Raw genomic sequence first — 25,164 nt, forward strand, 5'->3', positions numbered from 1 at the left:
CCTAATCGCGGGACAATTTACAAAGACCAATTAACCAGTACATCTGAGGACTGTGGGAGGAAACCAGAGCACCCAGAGGAAACCCACATGGTCATGGGGAGAATGTACAAACTCCTTAAAGACAGTGGCAAGAAAGGAACTCAGGTCGCCTGTACCATAAAGCGTTGTGCTAACTACTATGATACTGTGCCACTCTAACACTGACTTATGACTTGACATACATTCAGTCACCGCTTTATTCGGTATATAATAAGGTGCCCACTGAGTGTTTCTCTATGCGTGTGGTCTTCTACTTCTGTAGCCCACCCACTTCAAGGTCCACATGCTGTGCATTCAAGATGCTGTTTTGCACACCGCTGTCTTAGTGTGTGGTTATTTGACTCCCTGTTGTCTTCCTGTCAGTTTGAACCAGTTTGGCCATTCTCCTCTGACCTCTCTCATTAACAAATTGTTTTCACCCACAGAACTGTGGCTCCACTTTCGTTCCTCGTACAATTTTTTGTGAACTCTGGAGACTTGTGTGTGGAAATCCCAGCAGATCAGCAGTTTCTGAGATACTCAAACCACCCCATCTGGCACCAACAGTCAAAGTCAGATCACAGTTCTTGCCCCATTCTGATGTTTGGTCTGAACAAAAACATATGCATTGAGTTGCTGTCAAATGATGGGCTGATTAGATATTTGCATTAAAGTACCTAATAAAGTGACCCCTGAGTGTATATCAAGCATTCACTGGAAACTTGTGCAGTATGTTGTGTGGCTTGTCCATGTTTCGCCCACACTGAAATTGTCATGTGACCCCAAGCACAGAATCAGGTTTATCATCACTGACATGTGTCGTGAAATTGATTGTTTTGCAATAGCAGAACATTGCAATGCATAAAAAATGCTGTAGATTACAATGAGAAATATATTAAAAATAAATGAGTAGAGAGAAAAGAGAGCAAAATAGTACTCATGAGGTTATGGACCATTTGGAAATGTGGTGGAGGGGGAGAAGAAGCTGTTCCTAAAACAATGAGTGTGTGCCTTCAGGTCCGTGTACCTCCTCTCGAATGGTAGCAATGAGAAGAGGGCACGTCTTGGGTGATGTGGGGTCCTTAATGACGGGTGCTGCCCTTTTCAGGCATTGCCTTTTGAAGAAGGCCTCAAACGTCTTGAAAGTGGTGGGAAAAATTGGTTCTGCCTGCCACACCAGCAAATCGTCTATCACATCAGCGCACTGAGACGGTACAAAAGGAAAGCAATTATAGAATGAAGAGTAGAGTGTTCCAGTGACAGAGAAAGCAGAGTGCAGGCAACAACCAGAGTGATTATGAGGTCCGGATTCCACCTCATCTGACTAGAGGGCCATTCAGTGGTCTTATAACCAGGATGGAATCTGTCCTTGAGCCCAGTCGTGCGCGCCTTCAGGCTTTTGCCCAATGGAGAGGGGGGAAGAGAGAATGTCTGGGGTGGGCGGGTCCTTGGTTATGCTGGCTGCTTTGCTGAAGCAGCGGACAGTGTATGGAGGAGAAGCCGGCTTCTGTGACGCGCCGAGTTGTGGCCCACAACTCTATGGTTTCTTGCAGTCACGCGCAGAGCCGTTGCAGCTGTGCGTGACGTTGCCCAACGTGGAGATGCCGATGCACGGTCATTGACAGATTCGGGTCAGGGTCCAGTCGCGTGGAGTGCAAGGCGACTGCAGACCCGTCACCGCTACGGCCTTCCCCGGCCTTCACTGTCACTGTGACGTGTCGTTACCTTCCACCAGCCTGACAACTTTGTCTGGAACTTCCCCGTTAACCTTACCACCATGGGTGACCCTACCAGGGCCTCAGCTCCAGGCGGCATCGCTCTCAGAATCTCAGGGACTAACCAGCCAACCTGCCCTGATAAGGTGACGACCCTCGGAGAGGGTCAAAAGGGACATGCTAGATTTCTTCAGCTTCCTGAGGAAACAGAGGCATTGGAGAGTGCTCTTGGCCTTGGCGTTTAGGTGGTTGGGCCAGGACAGAACATTAGTGATGTTCACACCTAGAAACATGAAGCTCTTAACCCTCTGAGCCTCAGTACCAATGATGTAGACAGGAACACGTGCCCCACCCTCTTTCCTGGTGTTACTCACAAAGCCTTTTGTTCTGCTGACAGGCAGGGAGAGGCTGTTGTTGTGACTCCATGCTACTGGGCCCTCTTGCCTCTTCCTCTCCTCCCTCTCATTGCTTTTCGAGGTTCGGCCCACTACAGTGGTGTCTTCTTCAAACCTGTAGGTGGAGTTAGCACAGACTCGAGCCACGCAGTTGTGAGAGGACAAGAAACAGAGAAGGGGGCTGAGGCCACAGCCTGGTGAGATTCCAGAGAAAGGCAGCCTCCTCTTCTCTGGTTTCCTTCACCACCCCGTCCATTGTCAGCAGCTCTTAAGAATGAATGACTGTAATATCTGCACCTCTCTGCTCCTCTAAGTAGCTTAGTTACCTCTTTCTTCAAACATCCGTTGACCTTTGCAACTATTGCCATTGGCAATAATCTCAATAATCTCAATAATCTCAATAATCTCAATGTCACATTTCAAAGGTGCATTTAATGTCAGAGGAAGGTGTACAAAACACAGCCTGAAACTTCCTTTCTTCAAAAGCAGAGGAGTGCCCCAAAGAATGAATGACAGTTAAATGTTAGAACCCCAAAGCCGACCCCCCCCCAGCTCACCCCTCCCACACGTAAGCACCAGCAGGGCAACAAGGCCCCTCTACCCCACCAGTAAAAAGGCATCAGCACCCCCCATGAAGAACTCAAGCGTGCAGCAAAGCACCAATAAAGACACAGACTCAGGGGAGGTATAATAAACAACTCGCTGATCTATGACGTGAAAAACTGGTTGCATCGCTTTTTCCAGGCTCTGTGCCCAAAGAACTCGGGTCCTTCATCTCCCGCAACACACCAGGCACTGGCACCGACCTCGAGTCCACCTGCTCTTCCAGGCTGCGTCCGTGGTATATTCGAAAGAGACACCGAGAGCAAGTTCCGTTCCCACAAAGAACCAAAGTCAGCCTGTCACTCCAGGTCAGGATTCTTAAAAGAACCCTGAAAGGGGGAAAAAAAGAGATATTAAAGATTGAAATAGAGCTGTTTCCAAAGATGCGAGCATTAGGTGCCATCGGCCTCCTGAGCGTTTGATGACGTGGAATGTCTTCAAAGATGCTACATAAATGTAACACACACACACAAAATGCCAGAGGAACCCCTCAGGTCAGGCAATGTCTGGAGAGGGAAATGGACAATCAATACTTCATCAGGACTGGAAAGGAAGGTGGAGGGTGGGGGAGAAGCCAGAATAAGAAGGTGGGAGGAGGAGAAGGTGTACATGCTTGCAGGTGATAGGTGAGGCCAGGAGAGGGGGAAGGTGGGGGGGGGGGGGGTGGGTTGAGGTTTTGAGATAAGAAGCTGGAAGGTGATTGGTGGAAGAGGTTAAGGCTGAAGAAGAAGGAATCTGACAGGAATGGAAAATGGACCAACCTCACACCTTCCCCCTCATCTGCCATACCCCCATGACTACCAACCACCTCACCTGCTATCCCCTCTTACCTGGTAGCCCCCTCCCCCCCACACATACACACACACAAACACCGTCCCTCTCACCTGGTATCCTTCCTCCCCCTACCTATTGTTCACCTGGTATCCCATATCCACTCACCTTCTCCTTCACCTGCTTTCCCCCATTCCACCTCCCCCTCACCTGGTACTACACCCTTACCCGGTACTACACCCTCCCCAGCTCCCTTCTCACCTGGTATCCCACCCACACACCTACCTCCCCCTCACCTGGAGTCCCACCTACCTGCCCCTCACCTGGTATCCCACCCACCCACTTCCCGCTCACCTGGTACTACACCCACCCACCTCCCCTCACCTGGCACCTCACACACCCACCTCCCCTCACCCGGCATCCCACCCCCCCACCTCCCCTCACCTGGCACCTCACACACCCACCTCCCCTCACCTGGCATCCCAACCCCCCACCTCCCCTCACCTGGCATCCCACACACCTACCTGCCCCTCACCTGGTATCCCACCCACCCACTTCCCGCTCACCTGGCACCTCACACACCCACCTCCCTTCTCACCTGGCATCCCACCCACCCACCTCCCCTCACCTGGCACCTCACACACCCACCTCCCCTCACCTGGTATCCCACCCACCCACTTCCCCCTCACCTGTTATTACCCGCCACCCATCCATGCTCCTCTCACCTGGTATCCCAATCACCTCTCATCGATAGTTGTTGAGTGTTGTTCAGAATAAAGTGCCAGAAGCGAATAGAAGGCGTTCCCCCGCCTCGCCACGCCTGTCCGTGGCAGCGGCCGCCCACACAGCGAGGGAAACTTCTCCATCGATCGCCTCCGCTGCGGGACCTGCCGGCTGGCGATCAGTTTCGCGCGGAGAGGCTGTGTGACAAGGTCCTCGGCCCTCGGCGGAAGAGATGGGGGCAATGATGCCGTCTCCGCGAACCGTGAGCCAGCTGCTCCTCCCGCTGTCCCAGGAACCGGCAGCCGGTGTGAGGCGACGCCGCTCTCCCTGTTTGCTCGCCGCCTTCCTCCTCCTGCTCCTCAACGGCCCCACTGCCCTGGGTGAGGAGCGCGGCGCAAGGGGAGTGGGAGGCACCGGGGAGGGGGCACTAGGGAGGTAGAAGAGGGGTGGAAACACTGAGGAAGGGCGGGCAAGAGAGGGAAGAGGGCAACTAGGGAGGGGAGGGGAAGGGCACCAAGGGAGTGTAGGGAGAGGAACTGAGGGAGGGTTAAGAGGGGAGGAGAATGGGCACCAATGGAGGGTGGGAAGTGGGCATCGAGAAAGGGTGGGGAGGAGAGGGGAGTGACATTGAGGCAGGGAGAGGAACTGAGGGAGGGTTAAGAGGGGAGGAGAATGGGCACCAATGGAGGGTGGGAAGTGGGCATCGAGAAAGGGTGGGGAGGAGAGGGGAGTGACATTGAGGCAGTACTAAAGGAGGGTGGAGAGCTGAGGGCAAGGTACCAATGGAAGGTGGGGAGGAGGGGGCGCCAATGGAGGGTAGTGGAGTGGGCACCAGGGGAGGGGAGGGGGGTTCCAAAGGAGCGTGGGGAGGGGAGAAGGCACCAAATGGGCATGGGAAGGGAAGGACGTACTGAGGCAGAGAGCAGGTAGGGAGGGAGTGGAGGTGGATTGAGTATCATTGAGGGGGTGGTGGAAGGGGAGGGGGCATTGGGGATGGGTGTGTGGGGGAGGAAATTGGGTGCCAAAGGTGTGTAGGGAGGGAGAGGGGTGCTAAGGGTGGGACAGAAGGCTGAGGAGTGGAGATGTGTGGGTGCAGCGAGTGGGTAGGAGAGAGGACACTGAGATTGGGAGGGGAGGGGGCCACAGGTGAGTGGGTGGGGAGGGGCCGCCAAGGATGTTTGGGGAGGGAAGGAAGAGGTCACTGAGGGTGGGTAGGGAGAGAATCGGGTGTGGACAGTGAGGAGAGATGTCTGTGGAGAGAGGTGTTGAGGGAAGGGCATTTCAATGGTGAGGAGGGGCTTGGGCGAAGAGGTGGGTGGGGATGTAGGCATCGAACTGAGGAAGAGGTGAGTGCAGAGAGTGAGGGTGTTGGAGTTTTACAGTGGGAGGGATAGGTGGCTCTGGAGGAATGGCGTGGTATCCACAGGAGGGACAGACAGATCTGTTGTTTCAGTTCAATTAATTTTAAAGTTTTAAAATGAGCCATTTCACTCTCACAAGTCGCTAATGGACCGATTATTATTTGCTTGCCAGGAACGCGCATCATTCAAGTGACTTTCTCTGGTAAAGGTCCGGAGTTCTCAACGCCTGCCCTGCAGTTTGCTTACAACGGCAAAGACACTGTTCACTTTAGTTATTCCACAGAAAAGTTTGTGGCCATCAATCCGCTTGTAAAGTCTTACGTGGACGAGCTGAACTCCGATGCAAAGCTTGTCAAAAATGTTAATCGCCTTGTTAATGACATGCCTTTTGCCATGGAGGTAATTCACCAGGCTCTTCAAGGTCTGACTGGTAAGTTTATTTTCACACAAAAAAAAACCTGCAGATGATGGAAATCCAGGCAACACACACAAAGTGCTGGAGGAGCTCAGCAGGCCAAGCAGCATCCGTGGAAAAGAGTACAGTCGACGTTTCGGGACTGGAGAAACAAAGATGAGGAGTCAGAGTTAGAAGGTGGAGAGGGGTGAAGTAAGGAGCTGGGAAGTTGATTGGGAAAAGAGGTACAGGAATCTGATGGGAGAGGACAGAAGGGCGTGGAAGAAAGAAGGAGGGAAGCACCAGACAGAGGTGATGTGCAGGTAAGGTGAGAGAGGGGAAAAGGGAATGGGGAATGATGAAGTGGGGGGGGGGGGGGGGACATTACTGGAAGTTCAAGAAATCGATGTTTTACCCGGGCGGAATATGAGATGTTACTCCTCCAACCTGAGTGCGGCCTCATCCTGACAGAAGAGGAGGCCATGGCATGCGAATGGGAAGTGGGATTAAAGCTTTGTTTTCAAAGCGATGTTCAAGCAGGCTGTGTGGCATAGGCTGACAGAGAGGGCAAAACAAGGGAACACACACACCAGTCCTCAAAGAGGGATCAGAAGTGGAGGGAGTGAGCAATTTCAACTGTTAGACGTCAATATCTCTGCGGATCTATCCCGGGCCCTACATATCGAGGCAGTTACAAAAAAGGCACGACAGCGGCTATATGTCATTAGGAGTTTGAGGAGATTTGGTATGTCAAAGATGCGTGCAAATTTCTACAGATATAACCATACAACAATTATAGCATGGAAGCAGGCCATCTCGGCCCTTCTAGTCCGTGCCGAACGCTTACTCTCACCTAGTCCCACCGACCTGCACTCAGCCCATAACCCTCCATTCCTTTCCTGTCCATATACCTATCCAATTATTTTTTAAATGACAATATCAAACCTGCCTCTACCACTTCTACTGGAAACTCGTTCCATGCAGCTACCACTCTCTGAGTAAAGAAGTTCCCCCTTGTGTTACCCCTAAACTTTTGCTCCTTAACTCTCAACTCATGTTCTCTTGTTTGAATCTCCCCTACTCTCAATGGAAAAAGCCTATCCACGTCAACTCTATCTATCCCCCTCATAATTTTAAATACCTCTATCAAGTCCCCCCTCAACCTTCTACGCTCCAAAGAATAAAGACCTAACTTGTTCAACCTTTCTCTGTGATTTAGGTGCTGAAATTGTGGAGGTATAACTGGCTGCACATGGGGGGAGGGGTGTAGATACTTCAAAGGGTTGAAAGAAGCTGCAGAAGGTTCTGAACTCAGTCAGTTGCATCCTGGGCACTAGCCTCCTTAGCATTCACTCTCTCTTTCAATCTTTTTATTAGTATTAAAAATATTATGAATAAAATACAATTAAAATATTGATAAGGGATTACAAACATATAGACTCCCATTACACATGAAGGAATACATAAGGAATGAATACAGTATAAGTAAGTTTTCCCAAAACATAAACCATATAGTATATATATGAACAAGGTAAGTCTAGATATTCCATAATATATAATATAAAAAAGAGAAAAAAAATAGTAAATCTATATATGAAAGTTAACTAATCTACTAATCTAATATCTAAGAAAAAAAACAAAGAAGGAAAAAAAACTTTAAAAAAAACTAAAAAAAAGAGAAAAAAAAAAGGGCTGTTCATAGTATCTCACAAGCATACATAAACATCAATGACGTCAACTCCGATCCTCTCAACATACATACGATTAAAGCTGAAAAAACCAATAAGCCTGGCACAGGGCCATTACATCATATGAAAATATTGAATAAATGGTCTCCATATCTTTTCAAATTTAATAGAAGTATCAAATACAGCACCTTAGCATTCAGGAATCTTCAAGGAGTGATGCCTCAAAAAGGCAGCGTCCATCATTAAGGACCCCCACCACCCAGGACATGCCCTCTTCTCATTGCTGCCATCAGGGAGGAGGTACAGGAGCCTGAAGGCACACACTCAACGATTCAAGAAAAGCCTCCCTGGGAATCACTGCTGTAGCCTCATTCACTTTGAGGTTTGACATGTTGTACGTTCAGAGATGTTCTTCTGCACGCCTCTGCTGTAACATGTGGTGATTTGAGTTACTGTCCCCTTCCCGTCAGCTTGAACCAGTCTGGCCATCCTCCCCTGACCTCACTCATGAACAAGGCGTTTTCGCCCACAAAGCTGCCACTCACTGGATGTTTTTTCTTTGTCACCCCGTTCTCTGTGAACTCGAGAGACCGTTGTGTTTGAAAGTCCCAAGAGATCAGCAGTTTCTGAGATACTCAAACCACCCCATCTGGTCCATGGTCAAAGTCAATTAGATCGCATTTCTTCCCCATTCTGATGTTTGGTCTGAACAACAACTGAACCTTTTGACAATGTCTGCATGCTTTTATGCATTGAGTTGCTGCCACATGATTGGCTGATTAGAGGTTTATACGAACGAGCAGGTGTACCTAATAAAGTGGACACTGAGTGTATGTCATTGATATTAAACCTGATTCGGATCTGCACTAACCTGTAGCTAATTAACCTTACCATGCAAATTTTCATTTCTAAGTATTTCCACCTTATGGAAACTTTGGGTTACCAACAGTTCTTGGAACTTTCATGTGACTTTGGAGTAACTGAAAGGACCATGCCCCTGGTCAGAGGCAGATGACCAGCAACCGTTTCTAAACACAAAAGATTCTGCAGATGGTGGCAATGCAAAGCAACGCACGGGCACGCACACACACACACAAGAATTCAGCAGGCCAGGCAGCATCTAGGGAGGTGAATAAACATAGGAGCAGGATTAGGCCATTCGACCCATCGTGTCTGTTCCACCATTCTGTCATGATGGAATCTCAATGTTGTATAATGTATACATGCTTTAATAATAAACATACTTGGAACTTTTAAATTCTATTGCTCTTTACTTTTTCTGATCCTGTAACCAAGTTCAGCTTCAATGTGTTTCTGTCCACTGCAGCGAAGCCGACTATCACAATAACCTCAAAACACCTGAAGAACAAAGAGAATACCTTGGCCCTGAGTTGCCAAGTGCATGGATTTTATCCCAGGGATATCCACACAACATGGCTGCGGAATGGTATGGCGATCGATCAGGAAGTGCTAATGACGAAAATTTTACCCAACCAGGATGGGACGTTCCAAGTCCAGCTACAGGTCGAAATTGCCCCTGGGAAGGGTGACACTTATACTTGTGAAATCAAGCATTTGAGCATCCCTGACAAGCTGCATGTAGTTTGGGGTAAGGCTTAGAGTCTGAATAATTTGGGGTTCAGTGTACTGGTGACAATCTGGTTCACACTCTGTCCAACACCGTATTATACACTCAGTGGCCACTTTATTAGACACCTCCTCTACATAATAAAGTGCCCACTGAGTCATGTTCATGGTCTTTTGCTGCTTTAGCCCATCCACTTCGAGGTTCTAAACATTCAGTGATGCTCTTCTGCACACTACCATTGTAACAGGCGGTTCTTTGAGTTACTATCGTGTTCCTGTTAGCTTGAACCAGTCTGGCCGTTCTCCTCTGAAATCTCACTAACAAGGCATTTTTGCCCACATCTGCCACTCAGTAGATGATTTTTTTTTGTTTGTTTTTCACACTATTCGCTTTAAACTCCAGAGACTTGTGCCTGAAAACCCCAGAGCTCAATAATTTCTGAGATACTCAAACCACCCCGTCAGGCATCAACAATCGTTCAAAGGTTCATTTACTATCAAATTATGTATTCAGTGTACAACTCTGAGATTCATCTTCTCCAGATAGCCACGAGACAAAGAAAACCACGGAAGCCGTTCAAAGATAAACATCAAACCCCGCCCCCACTGCACAAAGAAAATCAAAACTTAACAAGACCATCAACCCCCACCAAACCCCCTCCCTGCTCAAAAAAATATCAAAATGCAACAAGAACATCAACCCACCAAAACCCCGCTCCCTCACGGAAAAAAACTAACAAAAACCTCAAGCCCCAAACCCCCTCCCCTCGCACAGAAAACTAACAAAACATGCCATGCAACAACAAGTGAAAGAACAGGCAAAAACACAGAATATGAAAAAACATAAGACTGAAAAAGTCCATAGTCCAACACCGAGAGAGAGGGACTACTCAAACACAGAGGCCTACCCTCCAACTACAGTAAGTGAAAGGCGTCACACAGACTTCTCTGACAGCAGGGAAGTCTGTCCCTGCAATTAAAAGGCGAGTAGTCGCCTCGGATTCAATCTTCCCTGACCCTTTAATCGGCGAAATGGAGTCGATCATTGGCCCGTGCCTCATCTTTAAGCTGCTTCTCCTTGAGGCTGTTCGATTTAGGGAACCCTCCACGAGTTCTCCCAAGTACTTTGCTTTTGTACTACCTTGTATGTATGGAATGATGGTTTGGATATCATGCTCACAAATACTTTTCACTCTACTTCAGTGTATCATAATAAGCCAATTAACACACTTCTGACCCCAGTGGATATGAGCCCAGCCTGTCTGACCCTTTGTCATAAGACAACCGGCGCATTCCAGCAGTCTAACTGTCATGTAGCATAATACTTTAACTGCCAGCGACCTGGGTTTAAACCCAGCACATCCTTCTTCGAAAGGGGGCCATTCTCTGTTGTTGTACTGGACCGAGACCAGAGAGGTCGAGTGAAGACAATAAAGTACAAACAACTGTGGCCAGTCTGCCTACAGCTGTAATATCTTCTGACCAACAGGTGGCCAAACTGCTCTCTGCTCTTGTATCTTCTGACCAACAACCGTGGCCAAACTGCTCTCTGCTCTTGTATCTTCTGACCAACAACCGTGGCCAAACTGCTCTCTGCTCTTGTATCTTCTGACCAACAACCGTGGTCAAACTGCTCTCTGCTGTAATATGTTCTGACCCCACTTTTACTGATTTTCCTAGATCCCAAGAATAACTATCCAGTCTACGGATATGTAATTGGAATAATCGTTGGAATAATTGGCATTCTGATTGCAGTGGCTGGAGGAATAATCAGGTGGAAAGGTAGGAATATTTTTGTACATCCTCATCAGACTGGGGATCACTTTTTCTTCCAACACTTCATTAAAAAAAAGCCACAGATACCCAGTTGGCCAAATACCCAATCTGGTCATCTGAGACCCAGTGATTCAGCACGGGTTATCACACCAAAATCTACACTAAGTGTGGTAGAACATAAGGGCAGGCCAGAGGACAAGGAGTAATTCAAGACGGAAACAGACCCCTGATTCACACTGACCATCAAATATCCATTTTTATTTATCCAACTTTGTTCTTCCAACATTCCCATTAGCTCCAATTAAACTCCCCCCCCCCCCCCCAATACCTACACATGAGAGACATTCCCATCAGGAGAGTGGAACCTTGGGAGAAAGGGAAGGTGAAGGGACACCATAGGGAGGCACTGGGCAGTAAGGAGGTGAAGGGGTAATGGGTAGCCAGAATGGGGAATGGATAAAGATAGGATGGGAAGGGGAAAGGAATTACCAGAACTCAGAGAGATCGATGCAACTCACTGTCATCTCCCAGCATGTATTCCTTTCCCTCCTCCCGCCTTATTCTTACTTCTGCCCCCTTCCACTCCAGTCCTGAGGAAGGTTCTTGACCTGAAGCATTGACTGTTTATTCCCCTCCATCGTTGCCACCTCACCTGCCGAGCTCCTCCAGCATTCTGTGTGAGTTGCTCTGGATTTCCAGCATCTGCAGAACCCCTTGTGTTTATCAAATGTTCGATGGTGCAGATTCATGGCGAGAGAGGAAAGATTAATGGAGATTTGTGAGGAGAACCGTTCTGCACAGAGAGCGGTCGGCACCTGGGGCACCAGGGGAGGTGCTGGAACCAGATATGATAGCAATGTTTAAGACCATTTTGGCAGACAGGTGAACAGGCAAGAAGTGGAGCCTCAGTGACCACTTTATTATGTTTCTCATACACCAGTAATAAAGAGGCCACTGTCTGTATGTTCATGGTCTTCTGCTGCAGCCCATCAATTTCAAAGTTCGACATGTTGTTTATTCAGAGTTGCTCTTCTGAACACCACAGTGGTTATTTGAGTTACTGTCACCCTCCTGTCAACTTGAACCAGTCTGGCCGTTCTCCTCTGACCTCTCTCATTAACAAATTGTTTTCACCCCCAGAACTGCCGCTCCACTTTTGTTCCTCTCACCATTCTCTATGAACTCTAGAGACTTGTATGTAAAAATCCCAGGAGGTCAGCAGTTTCTGAGATACTCAAACCACCCCATCTGGCACCAACAATCATTCCACGGTCAAAGTCACTTAGATCACATTTCTTCCCCTTTCTGATGCTCGGTCTAAACAATAAATGTACCTCTTGACTATGCCTGCATGCATTGAGTTTCTGCCACATGATTGGCTGATTAGGTGTTTCTATTAATGAGGAGGTGTACCTAATCAAGTGGACACTGAGTGTAGGTCAGTAATATTAAACTTGCTTCTGATCTGCACTAACCTGTAGCTAATTAACCTCACAATGTAACTTCTGATATTTCAGCCATCAGTCGGGTTACCAGCTGTTCTTGGAACCCTCATGTGAATTGGGAGTGTCTGAAAGAACCGTTCCCCTGGTCAGTGGCCTCTTCTGAGCAGTGTAACCACCAAAGTCAGAGCAAATTTGTGATTTTTATTACAAGTTGTTAAAATTAAAATCTGTTAAAGTTTAGTAAAGGCATCAAAGATCATGGGGAGAAGGCAGGAGAATGGGGTTGAGATTGACAATAAATCAGCTGCAATGGAATGGCCAGCGCAGACTCAATAGGCCAAATCGCCTAATTCTGGCTTCTATGCCTTGTGATTTAAATATATCATCCAAGTACATATATGCCACCAAATATCGCCTTGAGATTCATCTTCTTGCGGGTATTTACAGGAAAATAATTACAATCAAATTTATGAAAACTACACATAAACATTGATCGACAACCAATGTGCAAAAGACAAATTGTGCAAATAAAAACTTAAATAATACTGAGAATGAGCTGCACAGTCCTTGAAGGTGAGTCTGTAGGTGTGAAATCAGTTTAATTAAGTCTCCAAATGAAACAAGGGTGTGGACCGCTGCCCCACACTCTACAATAAAGACGACCTGGGTTCAATTCCCATCATTGCCTGTAAGGAATTTGTACGTTCTCCTCATGAGCGTCTGGGTTTTGTCCGGGTGCTCTGGTTTCCTTCCACAGTCCAAAAGATGTACGGTTCGTAGGTTAATTGGTCATTGTTAATTGTTAATCCCATGATAAGGCTAGGATTAAATCAAAGGATTGCTGGGCAGTGCGGCTCAAAGGGCCAGCAGGGCTTAGTCCACGCTGTATCTCAAAAAAAAAATTTATCCACAATTGATTCAGCAGCCTGACGGTTGGGCGGTAATGACTGTTCCTGATGGTCATGTGGGACTTGAGACTCCTGTACCTCCTGCCCAGTAGCAGTAATGAGAAGAGAGCATGGCCTGGATGGTTGGGGTCCATGATGATGGATGCTGCTTTCCTAGGTCTTCATCAACTGATCTAGGTTAGGAAACTCACTACACAACTCTTGATTAATCAAAGCTCGCACTTTATTGTCTCTGCACAAACTTAAAATATGAATTCTATTGTTCCCTCTATACCAATACCCACTCAGACCACTTTTCCAATTTATAATACCTATATAGAGAATTTCCCATTGGCCTGACATCCGATCCTTTCTGCTCCCAGCCCCTGGAATGGTGATTCCTCATTGTGATGGTTAGTCTCCAGAGTTCTCACCATTTTGCATTTGAAGCTCTTAAGTCTTATAGTCTTCCTTGTCAGTTCAAATAATGCACTCCTGTCTTGGCTCGAGGTCTTCCGACTGACCTATAACGGATGTAGTACAAGGGCTACACAACATCATGCCTTAGGCAACTTCTTTTGTTTTCTTCAACTCTGGTTCAACCCAGGTCACCCAGAAACTGGGTAAAGATTAGAAACAGAAAACCTACAGCACAATACAGGCCCTTTGGCCTGCAAAGCTGTGCCAAACATGTCCTTACCTTAGAAATGACCTAGGGTTACCCGTAGCCCTCTATTTTACTGAGCTCCATGTACCTGTCCAGGAGTCTCTTAAAAGACGCTATCGCATCTGCCTCCACCACCGTCACCGGCAGCCCATTCCACACAATCACCACTCGCTATGGAAAAAAAACTTACCCCTAACATCTCCTCCGTACCTACCTTCCAAGCAACTTAAAACTGTGCCCTCTCGTGCAAGCCATTCCAGACCTGGGAAAAAGCCTCTGACTATCCGCACAATCAATGCCTCTCATCATCTTATACACCTCTATCAGGCCACTTCTCATTCTCTGTCACTCCAAGGAAAAAAGGTCGAATTCACTCAACCTATTCTCAAAAGGCATGCTCCCAATCCAGGCAATATCCTTGTAAATCTCGTCTCAGATTATTTCTGCAAGCATGCCATCGTACACAATACATAGTCTACCTATGATCTCAGTTCAATAGCAGAAACTCCTTGTGTCCGCATTCAATTGCTCTGATTAAGATATCCCACAGAAAGAATCAGTTCATCAAACTGTTCACAAAATGGAGGATACAGAGGAGCTTCACAAAATGGCAACCTCCATTCCTTCAAGCACATGGCAAGAACTTCCACTATCCTTGACGCATTCAAGTTCAATGTTTTATTCCATAATTTAATTCCTTCACGGCCAACAGCAGCACTCCTTATAAATGTTCTCAGTGGTGGGGAAGGCTTTACTTGTGATGGACTGAGCTGTGCCAACCACTTCCTGTAGACTTCTCCATTTTTATAGAGGATTCTCAAAGTTTTTGATGACATACTGAATCTGTATAAACTTCTAAAAAATTAGAAATGCTGCAGTCCTTTCTTTTTGACAACACAATCTGCTGGTTCCAGCACAGATTCTCTGATAAGGTAATGCCAAGGAATTGAGAAGTTACTGACCCTCTCCACCACTGATCCCCCAATGAGGACAGGCTCATGGACCTCTGATTTCCTCCTCCTGTATCAATAATCAGTTCTTTGATTTTGCTGAATTTGAATGAGAGGTTGCTGGTATGGCAGCATTCAACCAGATTTTTAATCTCACTCCTATCTGCTGATTCAACAACGCCTTTGATTTAACCCCAAGTGTTGCATTTAATTCATTTCTTGAGAATCTGTGTGTCAATAGTAAGACCAACAGTTACTGTTTATGATGAACTTCCTTCTTTAGCTGTCTTGCTGGGCCATGTCTCGGTGCTTTCAAAGTGTCCCATTCCAGCGGACTTTAGATTGCAGTCTTTCCCCGTACTGCCTTTGCATGCCCCGAACTGCAGTGTGTCTCTCAACAGCATTCCCTTGCAGTCACCTCAGTGACTTCACCGTGCTTATCAGAGTTCAAAGTGAATTTATCATCAAAGTACATATATGTTGCCATAACCAACCCTGAGATTCAATTTTCTTCTCAATAAACCCACGATAGCATTGATTATTTCTCTCCAGCTCACCATGGCTCTCAATGTGGGATGAAGTGGATTCAAGACTTCATGTGTTCAAATGCAAGAGCCTCTGTTACATGCCCAGGTAATACCTTCTTCAACTGAAGATGCATATCGCCATTAACTAGCGCGGAGTCTCCACAGGGCCTTCCTTGAAGTAATCACTTGCCCCTTTCATTTCAGTCACCTGCGGGCAGCACACTGTTGATCACATGTTAATCACCCGCACACACACAACCTTAAGAATGGGTAGCACGGTAGCATTACCAGCAACCTGGGTTCAATTCCCACTGCTGCCTGTAAGGAATTTTGTAGAGTCTCCTCCTGACCGTATGGCATTCCAAATGCCATAAGACATTGGGGCAGAAAACAGCCCATCGAGTCTGCTCTGCCATTCCATCATGGCTGGTTTATTATCCCTCTCCCCGTTCTCCTCCCTTCTCCCCATAACATTTGAAGCCCTTACTAATCAAGAACCTTTCAACCTCCACTTTAAACATACCCAATGGCTTGTCCTCCATGGCTGTCTGTGGCAATGAATTACACAGATTCACCACCTGGCTGAAGAAATACCCAGAAGGTTAATTGCTGATGTGGGTGTGATTGGGTGGCGTAGGCTCTCCAGACCTGAAGGGCTTCTTACTGTGCTGTTTCTCTAAATACAAATCAACAGTGATAGCTGTAGAGTGTGAGAGCATCACAGCACAGAAACTGGCCCTTTGGCTCATCAATTTCATACCAAAAAGCATTTAAATTGCCTACTCCCGTTGACCCACAACCGGACCATAGCACTCCACACCAGCCCCATCAAAGTACTTACCCAAACTTCTCTTAAATGTCGAAATCAAACCTGCAATCACCACCTCCACCGGAAGCTTAATCCACACTCGTGCCATCCCCTGAGTGAAGATGTTGACTTGATACCTTACTGACCATCGGGGTATATCGCCCGTAAGTATACGAGATTCTGCAGATGCTGGAAATCTTGAGCCAAGTGCTGGAGGAACTGGGCAAGTCCCAGGGTGGGAATGGGGGCATAATTTTCAGGTGATTAAAAGAAAGTATAGTAGAGGGTATCAGAGGTTTGTGATTTTACACAGACAGTGATGACTGCATGGAATGTGCTGCCAGAAGTGGTGGTAGAGGCAGATACATTAGGAGCATTTAAGAAACTCTTAGATTGGAACATGGCTTATATAAAATGGAGTTCTATGTAAGAGGGAAGGGCTGGAGTGATTTTGGAGCAGGTTACAACATCTCAGAATGAAGGCTTGTACTGTTGACATTCAAGTTTCAGTTTATTATCATTTGACCATATATCTGTACACCGCCAAACAAAAACCGTGCTCCTCCAGACCAAGGTGCACAATACAGTACACTTAACTCACACTCAACACACAAAGTAATATTACCACAAATAAATTAAAAATCAATAAAATATATTGCACAAGATTGACATATTGCATAAGGTGCATTTACAACCCAGAAGTAAATGGTATAACACTACTGGCACTTCATAAGTGATGGCAGGGTGTTCAGTAGTTTCCTGTCAGGGAAGAAGCTGTTTCCCGTCCTAACAGTCCTTGCCCTAATGCTATGGTACCTCCTGCTGGTAATACGGGATCATAGAGATTGTGGTTTTACATTCTATGTTCTAAATCAGTGGTCCCCAACCTCTGGGCCGGTGCCGCCCGGCACGTAAATGTCGGCCCAGATCAGAGGCGATTGCCGATTTCACTTGCTGTACGCAATCGGCAATTGCCTTTGATCTGGGCCGACGTTTACGAGCCGGGCGGCACCTAAATAATTAGCTTGCTTATTTCGGCTTTTTTCTTAAAGATGTGCTGGGTGCGTTCCGGCTACTGCTGCATCCCTGCATGCTTCGCGGCCCGGTATCAGTCCGCGGCCCAGAGGTTGGGGACCACTGTTCTAAGTCAGGCATCATCTAGAGCGAGGAATTTACAGTCAACGTTTCAGGCAAGACCCTTCATCAGGATATATATATATATGCCTCTAGTAGACTTAGCCCTTCTTCCTTTTATTCCATAATTTTCCTCCCTGTTCCAATAATCACCTCCACACTAGGACCAAATTATAGTGGCTGATCAAATATGTTGGGTGGTGGGGTGGAAATGTGTCAGTACCAAAGAGTTGTAAGGCACTTCTTCCCTCCGCTAGCTGGCAGGTCACCCTTGGGCAAGGTGTGACAACAGCTTAGACCCAACCCCCACCCCCCACCACTCCAATCAGAGTCACAAGAAGCCATGAGAGCAGTGGGAGGATAGAACCATAAGACAGAACCAAGGAGCTATGCCACCCTCGTGCGGAGAGACACTGTAATATGTACAAGCAGCTGGTACATATCACAAGTCCTGGTTATGCAACCACTGATGCCAAGCAGGCCATCTCTGAAAACTATTGATAATCATCTCATCTTGTGAAGACACTGCCCAGAGGAAGGCAATGACAAATCAGTTCTGTGGAAAGACTTGCCAAGAACTGTGATGGTGCTGAGACGGCGATTGCCCATGTCACATGATGGTAATGATGATGAATCAGCTATGGTGTATCTGTGCTTCTCTGGATTGTGGTTGGAAACTTGAGCACCTGGGGAAAGTGTGTGTGTGGATGGGAGGAACAGAGCTTGTTTGCTGAAGAGGGGTCTCAGCCTTTTATCTATATCTAGTCTATATAAAGTGTCTATATCTCCCAGGATCTATCCAACGTATCGAGGCAGTTAAGAAGGAATGGTGGTGGCGATATTTCATTAGGATTTTGAGATTTGCTATGTCGCCAAAGGCACTTGCAAATTTTTATAGATGTACCAAGGAGAGCATTCCAACTGGCTGCTTCACCATCCGGTATGGGGAGAGGGTGGGCTACTGCGGAGCGTTGAAACAAGCTGCAGAGAGTTGTTAATTTCGTCAGCTCCATCATGGGCACCAGCCTCTGTAGTATCCAAGACATCTTGAAGGAGTGATGCCTCTAAAGGGGGCATCCATCTTTAAGTACCCCCATCACCCAGCACATGCCCTCTTCTCATTGCTACCATCAGGAAGGAGGTACAGGAGCCTGAGGGCACACTCTCAGCAATTAAGGAACAGCTTCTTCCCCTCTGCCATCCAATTTCTGAATGGACATTGATCCCTTGAACATTACCTCAACTGCTTTTTTATTACTATTTTTGTACCACTTCTTTAATAATGTAATATATATATAATTACTGTAGTTCATATTTTTTCTATTATTATGTATCACACTTTACTGTTGCGGCAAAGACAAATTTTACAAAACCTGTCGATGATATTAAACCTAGGTCTGATTTTGGTAGAAACAGGGTCTTTTGGCCCAACTCATCCAGGCCAACTAAGTTATCAGAATGAAGATTAATATCATCGGCATACGTTGTCAGATTTGTCTTTGCGGCAGCAGTACATTGCGGTACATAGTAATAAAAAAACTGTAAATTATAGAAAGTAAGTAATTAAATTAAATAAGTGTTGTAAAAAGAGGGGAAAAAATGTAGTGATGTAGTTTTTCAGGGTTCAATGTCCATTCAGAAATTGGATGGCAGAGGGGAAGAAGCTATTCCTGAATCGTTGAGTGTGTGCCTTCAGGCTCCTGTACCTCCTCCCTGATGGTAGCAATGAGATGAGGGCATGTTCTGGGTGATGGGGGGTCTTTAATGATGGTCGCTGGGGAGGCTAGTGCCCACGATAGATCTGACTGAGTTCACAGCTTCCTGGAGCTTTTTCCAATCCTGTGCAGTAGCCCATACCAGACAGTGATGTAGTTTGCTCTTATTACGTACTCTAAGATCAGTCTAACCCTTCCCTCCTGCACAGCCCTACATTTTCCTTCCATCTGTATGCCTCAGAGTCTTTTCAATATCCCTAATAGTTCTGCTTCTACCACCACACCTGGCAGGGAATTCCTCACACTCACCACTTTCTGTGTTTTACAATGAAAACTTACCCCTGAGATCCCCCTTACACTTTCCTCCAATCACCTAAATCATGCCCCTTCAGATTAGTCATTACTGCCCTGGGAAAAAGTCTCTGGCTATCATTGCCTCTTATACACCTTTTTCAAATTGCCTCTCATCCTCCTTCACTCTGACACACTCAACCTATTCTCATAAGACACACTCCCCAATCTCGGCAGCATCCTGGTAAATCTCCTCTGCACTCTCTCTGAAGCTTCCTTCCTATAGTGAGGAGATCTGGACTGAACATGGCCTCCCCTACTGTCAAGATGAAGCCACAGTCAGGTTGGAGGAACAACACCTTATATACTGTCTGGGAAGCCTGCAACCTGATGGCATGAACATTGTCTTCTCTAACTTCCATTAATGCCCCCCTCCCCTTCTTACCCCATCCCTGATATATTTAGTTTCCTCCCCCACCTTTTTTCTCTCTCTCTCTGCCCATCACTCTGCCTGTTCTCCATCTCCCTCTGGTGCTCCCTTCCCCCTTTCTTTCTCCCTAGGCCTCCTGTCCCATGATCCTTTCCCTTCTCCAGCTCTGTATCCCTTTTGCCAATCACCTTTCCAGCTCTCAGCTTCACCCCACCCCCTCCGGTCTTCTCCTATCATTTCGCATTTCCCCCTCCCCCCTCCTACTTTCAAATCTCTTACTATCTCTTCTTTCAGTTAGTCCTGATGAAGGGTCTTGGCCCAAAATGTCGACTGTGCTTCTCCCTATAGATGCTGCCTGGCCTGCTGTGTTCCACCAGCATTTTGTGCGTGTTACACTATTCCAAATGTGGTTCAACCCGGGTTTTATAGAGCTGCAACAATACATATCAGCTCTTGAACTCAATCCCTCGACTAATGAAAGCCAACATACCATATGCCTTCTTAACCACCATTTCAACTTGCATGGCAAATTGGAGGTTACTGGGGACATGGACCCAAAGATCCCTCTGTCCTCCACAATACTAAGAATACTGCCATTAACCCTGTACTCTGCCTTCAAACTCAACCTTCCAGTGTGAATCACTTCAGTTTTCTGGGCACAGCTCTGCATTCTGCCAATGTCCTGTTGTAACCTACAACAACCTACTACACTGGGCACAACCATGTCATCAAGAGTAACAATTAATCCTGTTTGATATGGGGGAAAGTTACATTAAGTCAGCATATTGGAGTCAGTGCAAATTCTTTGCTGTGCAATCACTTCAACAGTGTCAGTAATACCGTGTATCTGGACAGCACACACAAAATGCTGGAGGAATTCATCAGGACAGGCAGCATCTATGGAAAAGAGTCAACATTTTGGGCTGAAACCCTTCAACAGGACCCCCCAGAACTCTGCTCCTCGTCTTTTCTTCTCCAGTCCTGCTGAAGGGTCTTGGCGCAAAACATCACCTGTTTACTCTTTTCCATAGTCATGGCCTGGCCTGCTGAGTTCCTCCAGCATTTTGTGTGTGTTGCTTTGGATTTCCAGCGCCTGCAGATTTTCTCTTGTTTGCCTTGTTTCTGGATGATTGATTCGATATCTGCCATATCTGACGATGAGTTGAAACCAGCGCAGGAGAGTTTTAAATTGGAAAAACCGCTGCACTGGGGCAGATCCACTCTCTCAAACTTGAAAGTTCGGGACCAGTGGTATGAGTAGTTGTCATAACTGAGGTCTTCCTTCATTGCAGTAGACAACCGTGCCCTTTCCTCTCCATGCAGTGTGGCCGTTGAATCTCACTGTTGACCTCATCCACTCAGCCCGCATCTCATTGCATACTCATGGGCATTTTCCTATCTCACTGTGGTATAAGGCCACCAGCTACCCTCACCTGGTTTAACCTGTCCATCGAAGCAATGTACTGGGGTGTGGCCGCTGTCACACCTATACAGCTTCTTGGAGCCACAGGTGAGAGCTGAGTTGTCAGTGTGAGTTGACCAATGTGAGTGAGCTGCCCCAGAATGGACACGATAAGTTTCTTCACCAGCAGTGCTACCCCTCCCTGGACATCTCATACACCCCACTTTGTATCTGGTAAACATCAGAAAAGCTAACTAAGGCACACTATGCACACATGAACCTGGGTCAGGAGGACATAACCATTAGACATTGGAGCAGAATTAGGCCATTCAGCCCATCATATCTACTTTGCCATTCCATCATGGCTGATTTATCATCCCTTTCAACTCCATTCTCCAGCCTTCTCCCCATAATCTTTGACACCCTTACTAATCAAGAACTTATCAAGCTCAACTTCAAATATACCCTATAACTTCTCCTCCACAGCCACCTGTAGCAATGAATTCCACAGATTCACAACCCCCTGGCTAAAGAAATTCCTCCTCATCTCTGTTCTAAAAGGACATCTTTCTACTCTGAGTCTGAGCCCTCTGGTCCTAGACTCCCCACTATAGGAAACATCTTCTCCACATCCACTCTAACCAGGCCTTTCAATATTTAGTAGGTTTTGATGACATCAAAACGCCATTGTTCTGAACTCTAGTGAGTATAGACCCAGAGCCTTCAAATGCTCATCATACATTAACCCTTTCATTTCTGGGACCATTCTCGTGAACCTCCTCTGGAACCTCTCCACTGTCAGTACATCCATTCTTAGCTTAGGTCCAAAACTGCTCACGATGCTCCAAGTGCGGACTGCCTAATCCCTTATAAAGCAGTAGCATTATATCCTGAAATGTTACATACTGTTGTTGACTGGTGCTGCCTTAATTATTACACGGTCCATATCTTCATCATCCCTCTTCTCTTTTTTTCCTCAGACGTCTGCTCACATGGTGAAAATGAATTTCTGCATGTTGAACTTGAGCAGTCACGGAAGTCTGCCTCTGAAGCTTGAAGCCGAACTGTCGAATTCACAAACTGCCGGTACTTGGATACCTGGTGACGGCTGTCTCCATTCTCGTCCGCCCGGCATGCATTGGAAATCACCCGCTCTTTACCTTGTGTTTAACCCATTTCAGTTTGATCTCCTATTCCCATTCCTGCGCGGCAGAGTCAACATACGTCCCTACCAAAGGTGTGAGGTGCTCCTTCCCTCTGCTAGCCTGAAGGTCACCCCTGGGCAAGGTGTAGCACCTGCTTAGCCCCCCGTCAGATTCATGGTGCATAAATCCTGATTTTGCGACCATTGACAATTGACAACAGCCTGGCAGACCATCTCTGGAGAGTATTGATAATGGCTGGAATCACTCGTTTTGTAAAACAACTCCCCAGAAGAAAGCAATGGCAAACTACTTCTGTAGAATTTGCCAAGAACCTATGACCATGATCATCCACATCCTACAACATGGCACATGATGGTGATCATGATTCCCACTCCCACGACTTCCTCTACTCCCACGATGAGGTCAAACTCAGGTCGGAGGAGCAACACCTCATATTCTCTATGGGTAGCCTCCAATCTGATACCATAAATTTAGATCTTCTACTTTCAGGAAATCGTTTCCTCAACCTTTTCCTCATAAATTCCACAATCTGGCTCCCCTCTTACCTCTTCCCTTATCACCTGCTCATTACTTACCTCTGGTGCTCCTTCTCTTTCCCTTCCCTCTACGGTCAACTATTCTCTCCTATCAGATTCCTCCTTCTTTAGCTGTTTACTTTTCCACCTATCATCTCCCTGCTTCTCACTTCACCCCGCCCCCCCCACCCAACCACCTTTCTCTGACCTCACCTATGGCCTGTCAGCTTCTTCCTCTCCCCTCCCATTCCTTCCCTTTCCTTTCCAGTCCTGATGAAGGCTCTCGGCCTGAAACATCAAGGGTTTATTTCCCTCCACAGATGCTGCCTAACCTGCAGAATTCCTCCATCATTTTTTGTGTGTTCTGGATTTCCAGCATCTCTTGTGCTTATGTTTAACTGCAGTGCTGGAGACCAGTGTTGTCAATGCCTGCAAAGAAGTTATCAAGAGGTGCTGAATCCTACATCCTGAGGTAAATTTAACCTCTGAGCAAAATCTTTCTGTTGCCGCACATGCTTGTAAGAATGAAGAATGTTTGTAGATCCAAATAAAATCTGAACAACACACTTTGTCATCCAGCAGCAAGATTATTCAAGTTCAGAAAACTAAAATACACTCATTAGCCACTTTATTGGATGTCACTTGTATACTTGAGGTCTTCTACTGCTATAGACAATCCTCTTCAAGGTTCTACACGCTGTGCATTCAGAGATGCTCTTCTGCACCCCACTGCTGTCATGCATGACTATTTGAATTACTGTCACCTTCCTGTCCGCCTGAAACAGTATGGTCATTCTCTTCTGAACTCTCACACTGACAAGGCGTTTTCGCGCAAAGAACTGACACTCACTGAATATTTTTTTCTTTTTCTTACCATTCTCTGTAAACTGTTGTGCGTGAAAATCCAACAGAGATCAAATTCCAAAGTAAATTTATCATCAAAGTACATATATGCTATATGTCAACCCTGGGATTTTTTCTTTTGCGGGCATAAAATAACCATACAAGAATTAATAAATGACCACACCAACATGGGGGAGCAACCAATATGCAAAAGACGACAATAAGAAATGATAATAAATAAACAATAAATATCAAGAACAGGAGATGAAGAATTCTTGAAAATGAGTCCATTGGTTGTGACAGCATTTACAACGATGGGGCAAGTGAAGTTATCCTGAGGATCCTGTACCACCTTCATGATGGCAGCAGTGAGAAGAAAGCATAGAACACAGAAAGCATAGAACACTACAGCGCGGTACAGGCCCTTCAGCCTTCCATGTTGTGCTGACCCATTTAATCCTTTAAAAAAGTACTAAACCCACACTAACCCATAACCCTCCATTTTTCTTTCATCCATGTGCCTGTCCAAGAGGTTCTTAAATACCCCTAGTGTTTTAGCCTCCACCACCATCAAGCAATTCCAGGCACTCACAACCCTCTGAGTAAAAATCTTACTCCTGATGTCTCCCCTAAACTTCCCTCCCTTAATTTTGTACATATACCCTCTGGTGTTTGCTATTGGTGCCCTGGGAAACAGGTACTGACTATCCACCCTATCTATGCCTCTCATAATCTTGTAGACCTCTATCAAGTCCCCTCTCATTCTTCTACGCTCCAAAGAGAAAAGTCCCAGCTCTGCTAACCTTGCTTCATATGACTTGTTCTCCAAACCAGGCAACATCCTGGTAAATCTCCTCTGCACCCTCTCCATAGCTTCCACATCCTTCCTATAATGAGGTGACCAGAATTGAACACAATACTTTAAGTGCGGTCTCACCAGAGATTTGTAGAGTTGCAACATGACCTCTCTACTCTTGAACTCAGTCCCCCTGTTAATGAAGCCCAGCATCCCATAGGCCTTCTTAACTACCCTATCAACCTGTGCAGCAACCTTGAGGCGTGTATGGATTTGAACCCCAAGGTCCCTTTGTTCATCCACACTCTTAAGTAACTGACCATTAATCCTGTACTCGGTCTTCTGGTTTGTCCTTCCAAAATGCATCACCTCAGACTTCACCAGATTGAACTCCACCTGCCATTTTTCTGCCCAACTCTGCAGCCTGTCTATATCCTCCTGTAACCTTCGACCACCTACAGCTCCATCCACAACTCCTCCAATCTTTGTGTCATCTGCAAACTTACTCACCCATCCTTCCACCTCTACATCCAGGTCATTTATAAAAATCACAAATA

General features: G+C 46.5%; 1 protein-coding gene across 2 annotated transcripts; it reads left to right on the plus strand.

Moving 5' to 3' along the window:
- The first annotated feature begins 4,337 nt into the window (after nt 1-4,337).
- On the plus strand, nt 4,338-23,932 carry LOC140715981 (rano class II histocompatibility antigen, A beta chain-like). Of its 2 annotated transcripts, XM_073028601.1 has the most exons (6): nt 4,338-4,605; nt 5,759-6,016; nt 8,996-9,277; nt 10,936-11,037; nt 15,533-15,613; nt 22,268-23,930. In XM_073028601.1, the coding sequence occupies exons 1-6, from the start codon at nt 4,458-4,460 to the stop codon at nt 22,342-22,344; spliced, it is 948 nt and encodes a 315-aa protein (XP_072884702.1). In that variant the 5' UTR covers nt 4,338-4,457; the 3' UTR covers nt 22,345-23,930. The 2 variants fall into 2 exon arrangements, with proteins under 2 accessions (XP_072884702.1, XP_072884703.1); XM_073028602.1 differs by lacking the exon at nt 15,533-15,613 and having other exon boundaries at nt 22,268-23,932.
- The last annotated feature ends 1,232 nt before the right edge of the window (nt 23,933-25,164 follow it).

This window comes from Hemitrygon akajei, chromosome 24, assembly GCF_048418815.1.
Source record: "Hemitrygon akajei chromosome 24, sHemAka1.3, whole genome shotgun sequence".
Taxonomy (NCBI): domain Eukaryota; kingdom Metazoa; phylum Chordata; class Chondrichthyes; order Myliobatiformes; family Dasyatidae; genus Hemitrygon; species Hemitrygon akajei.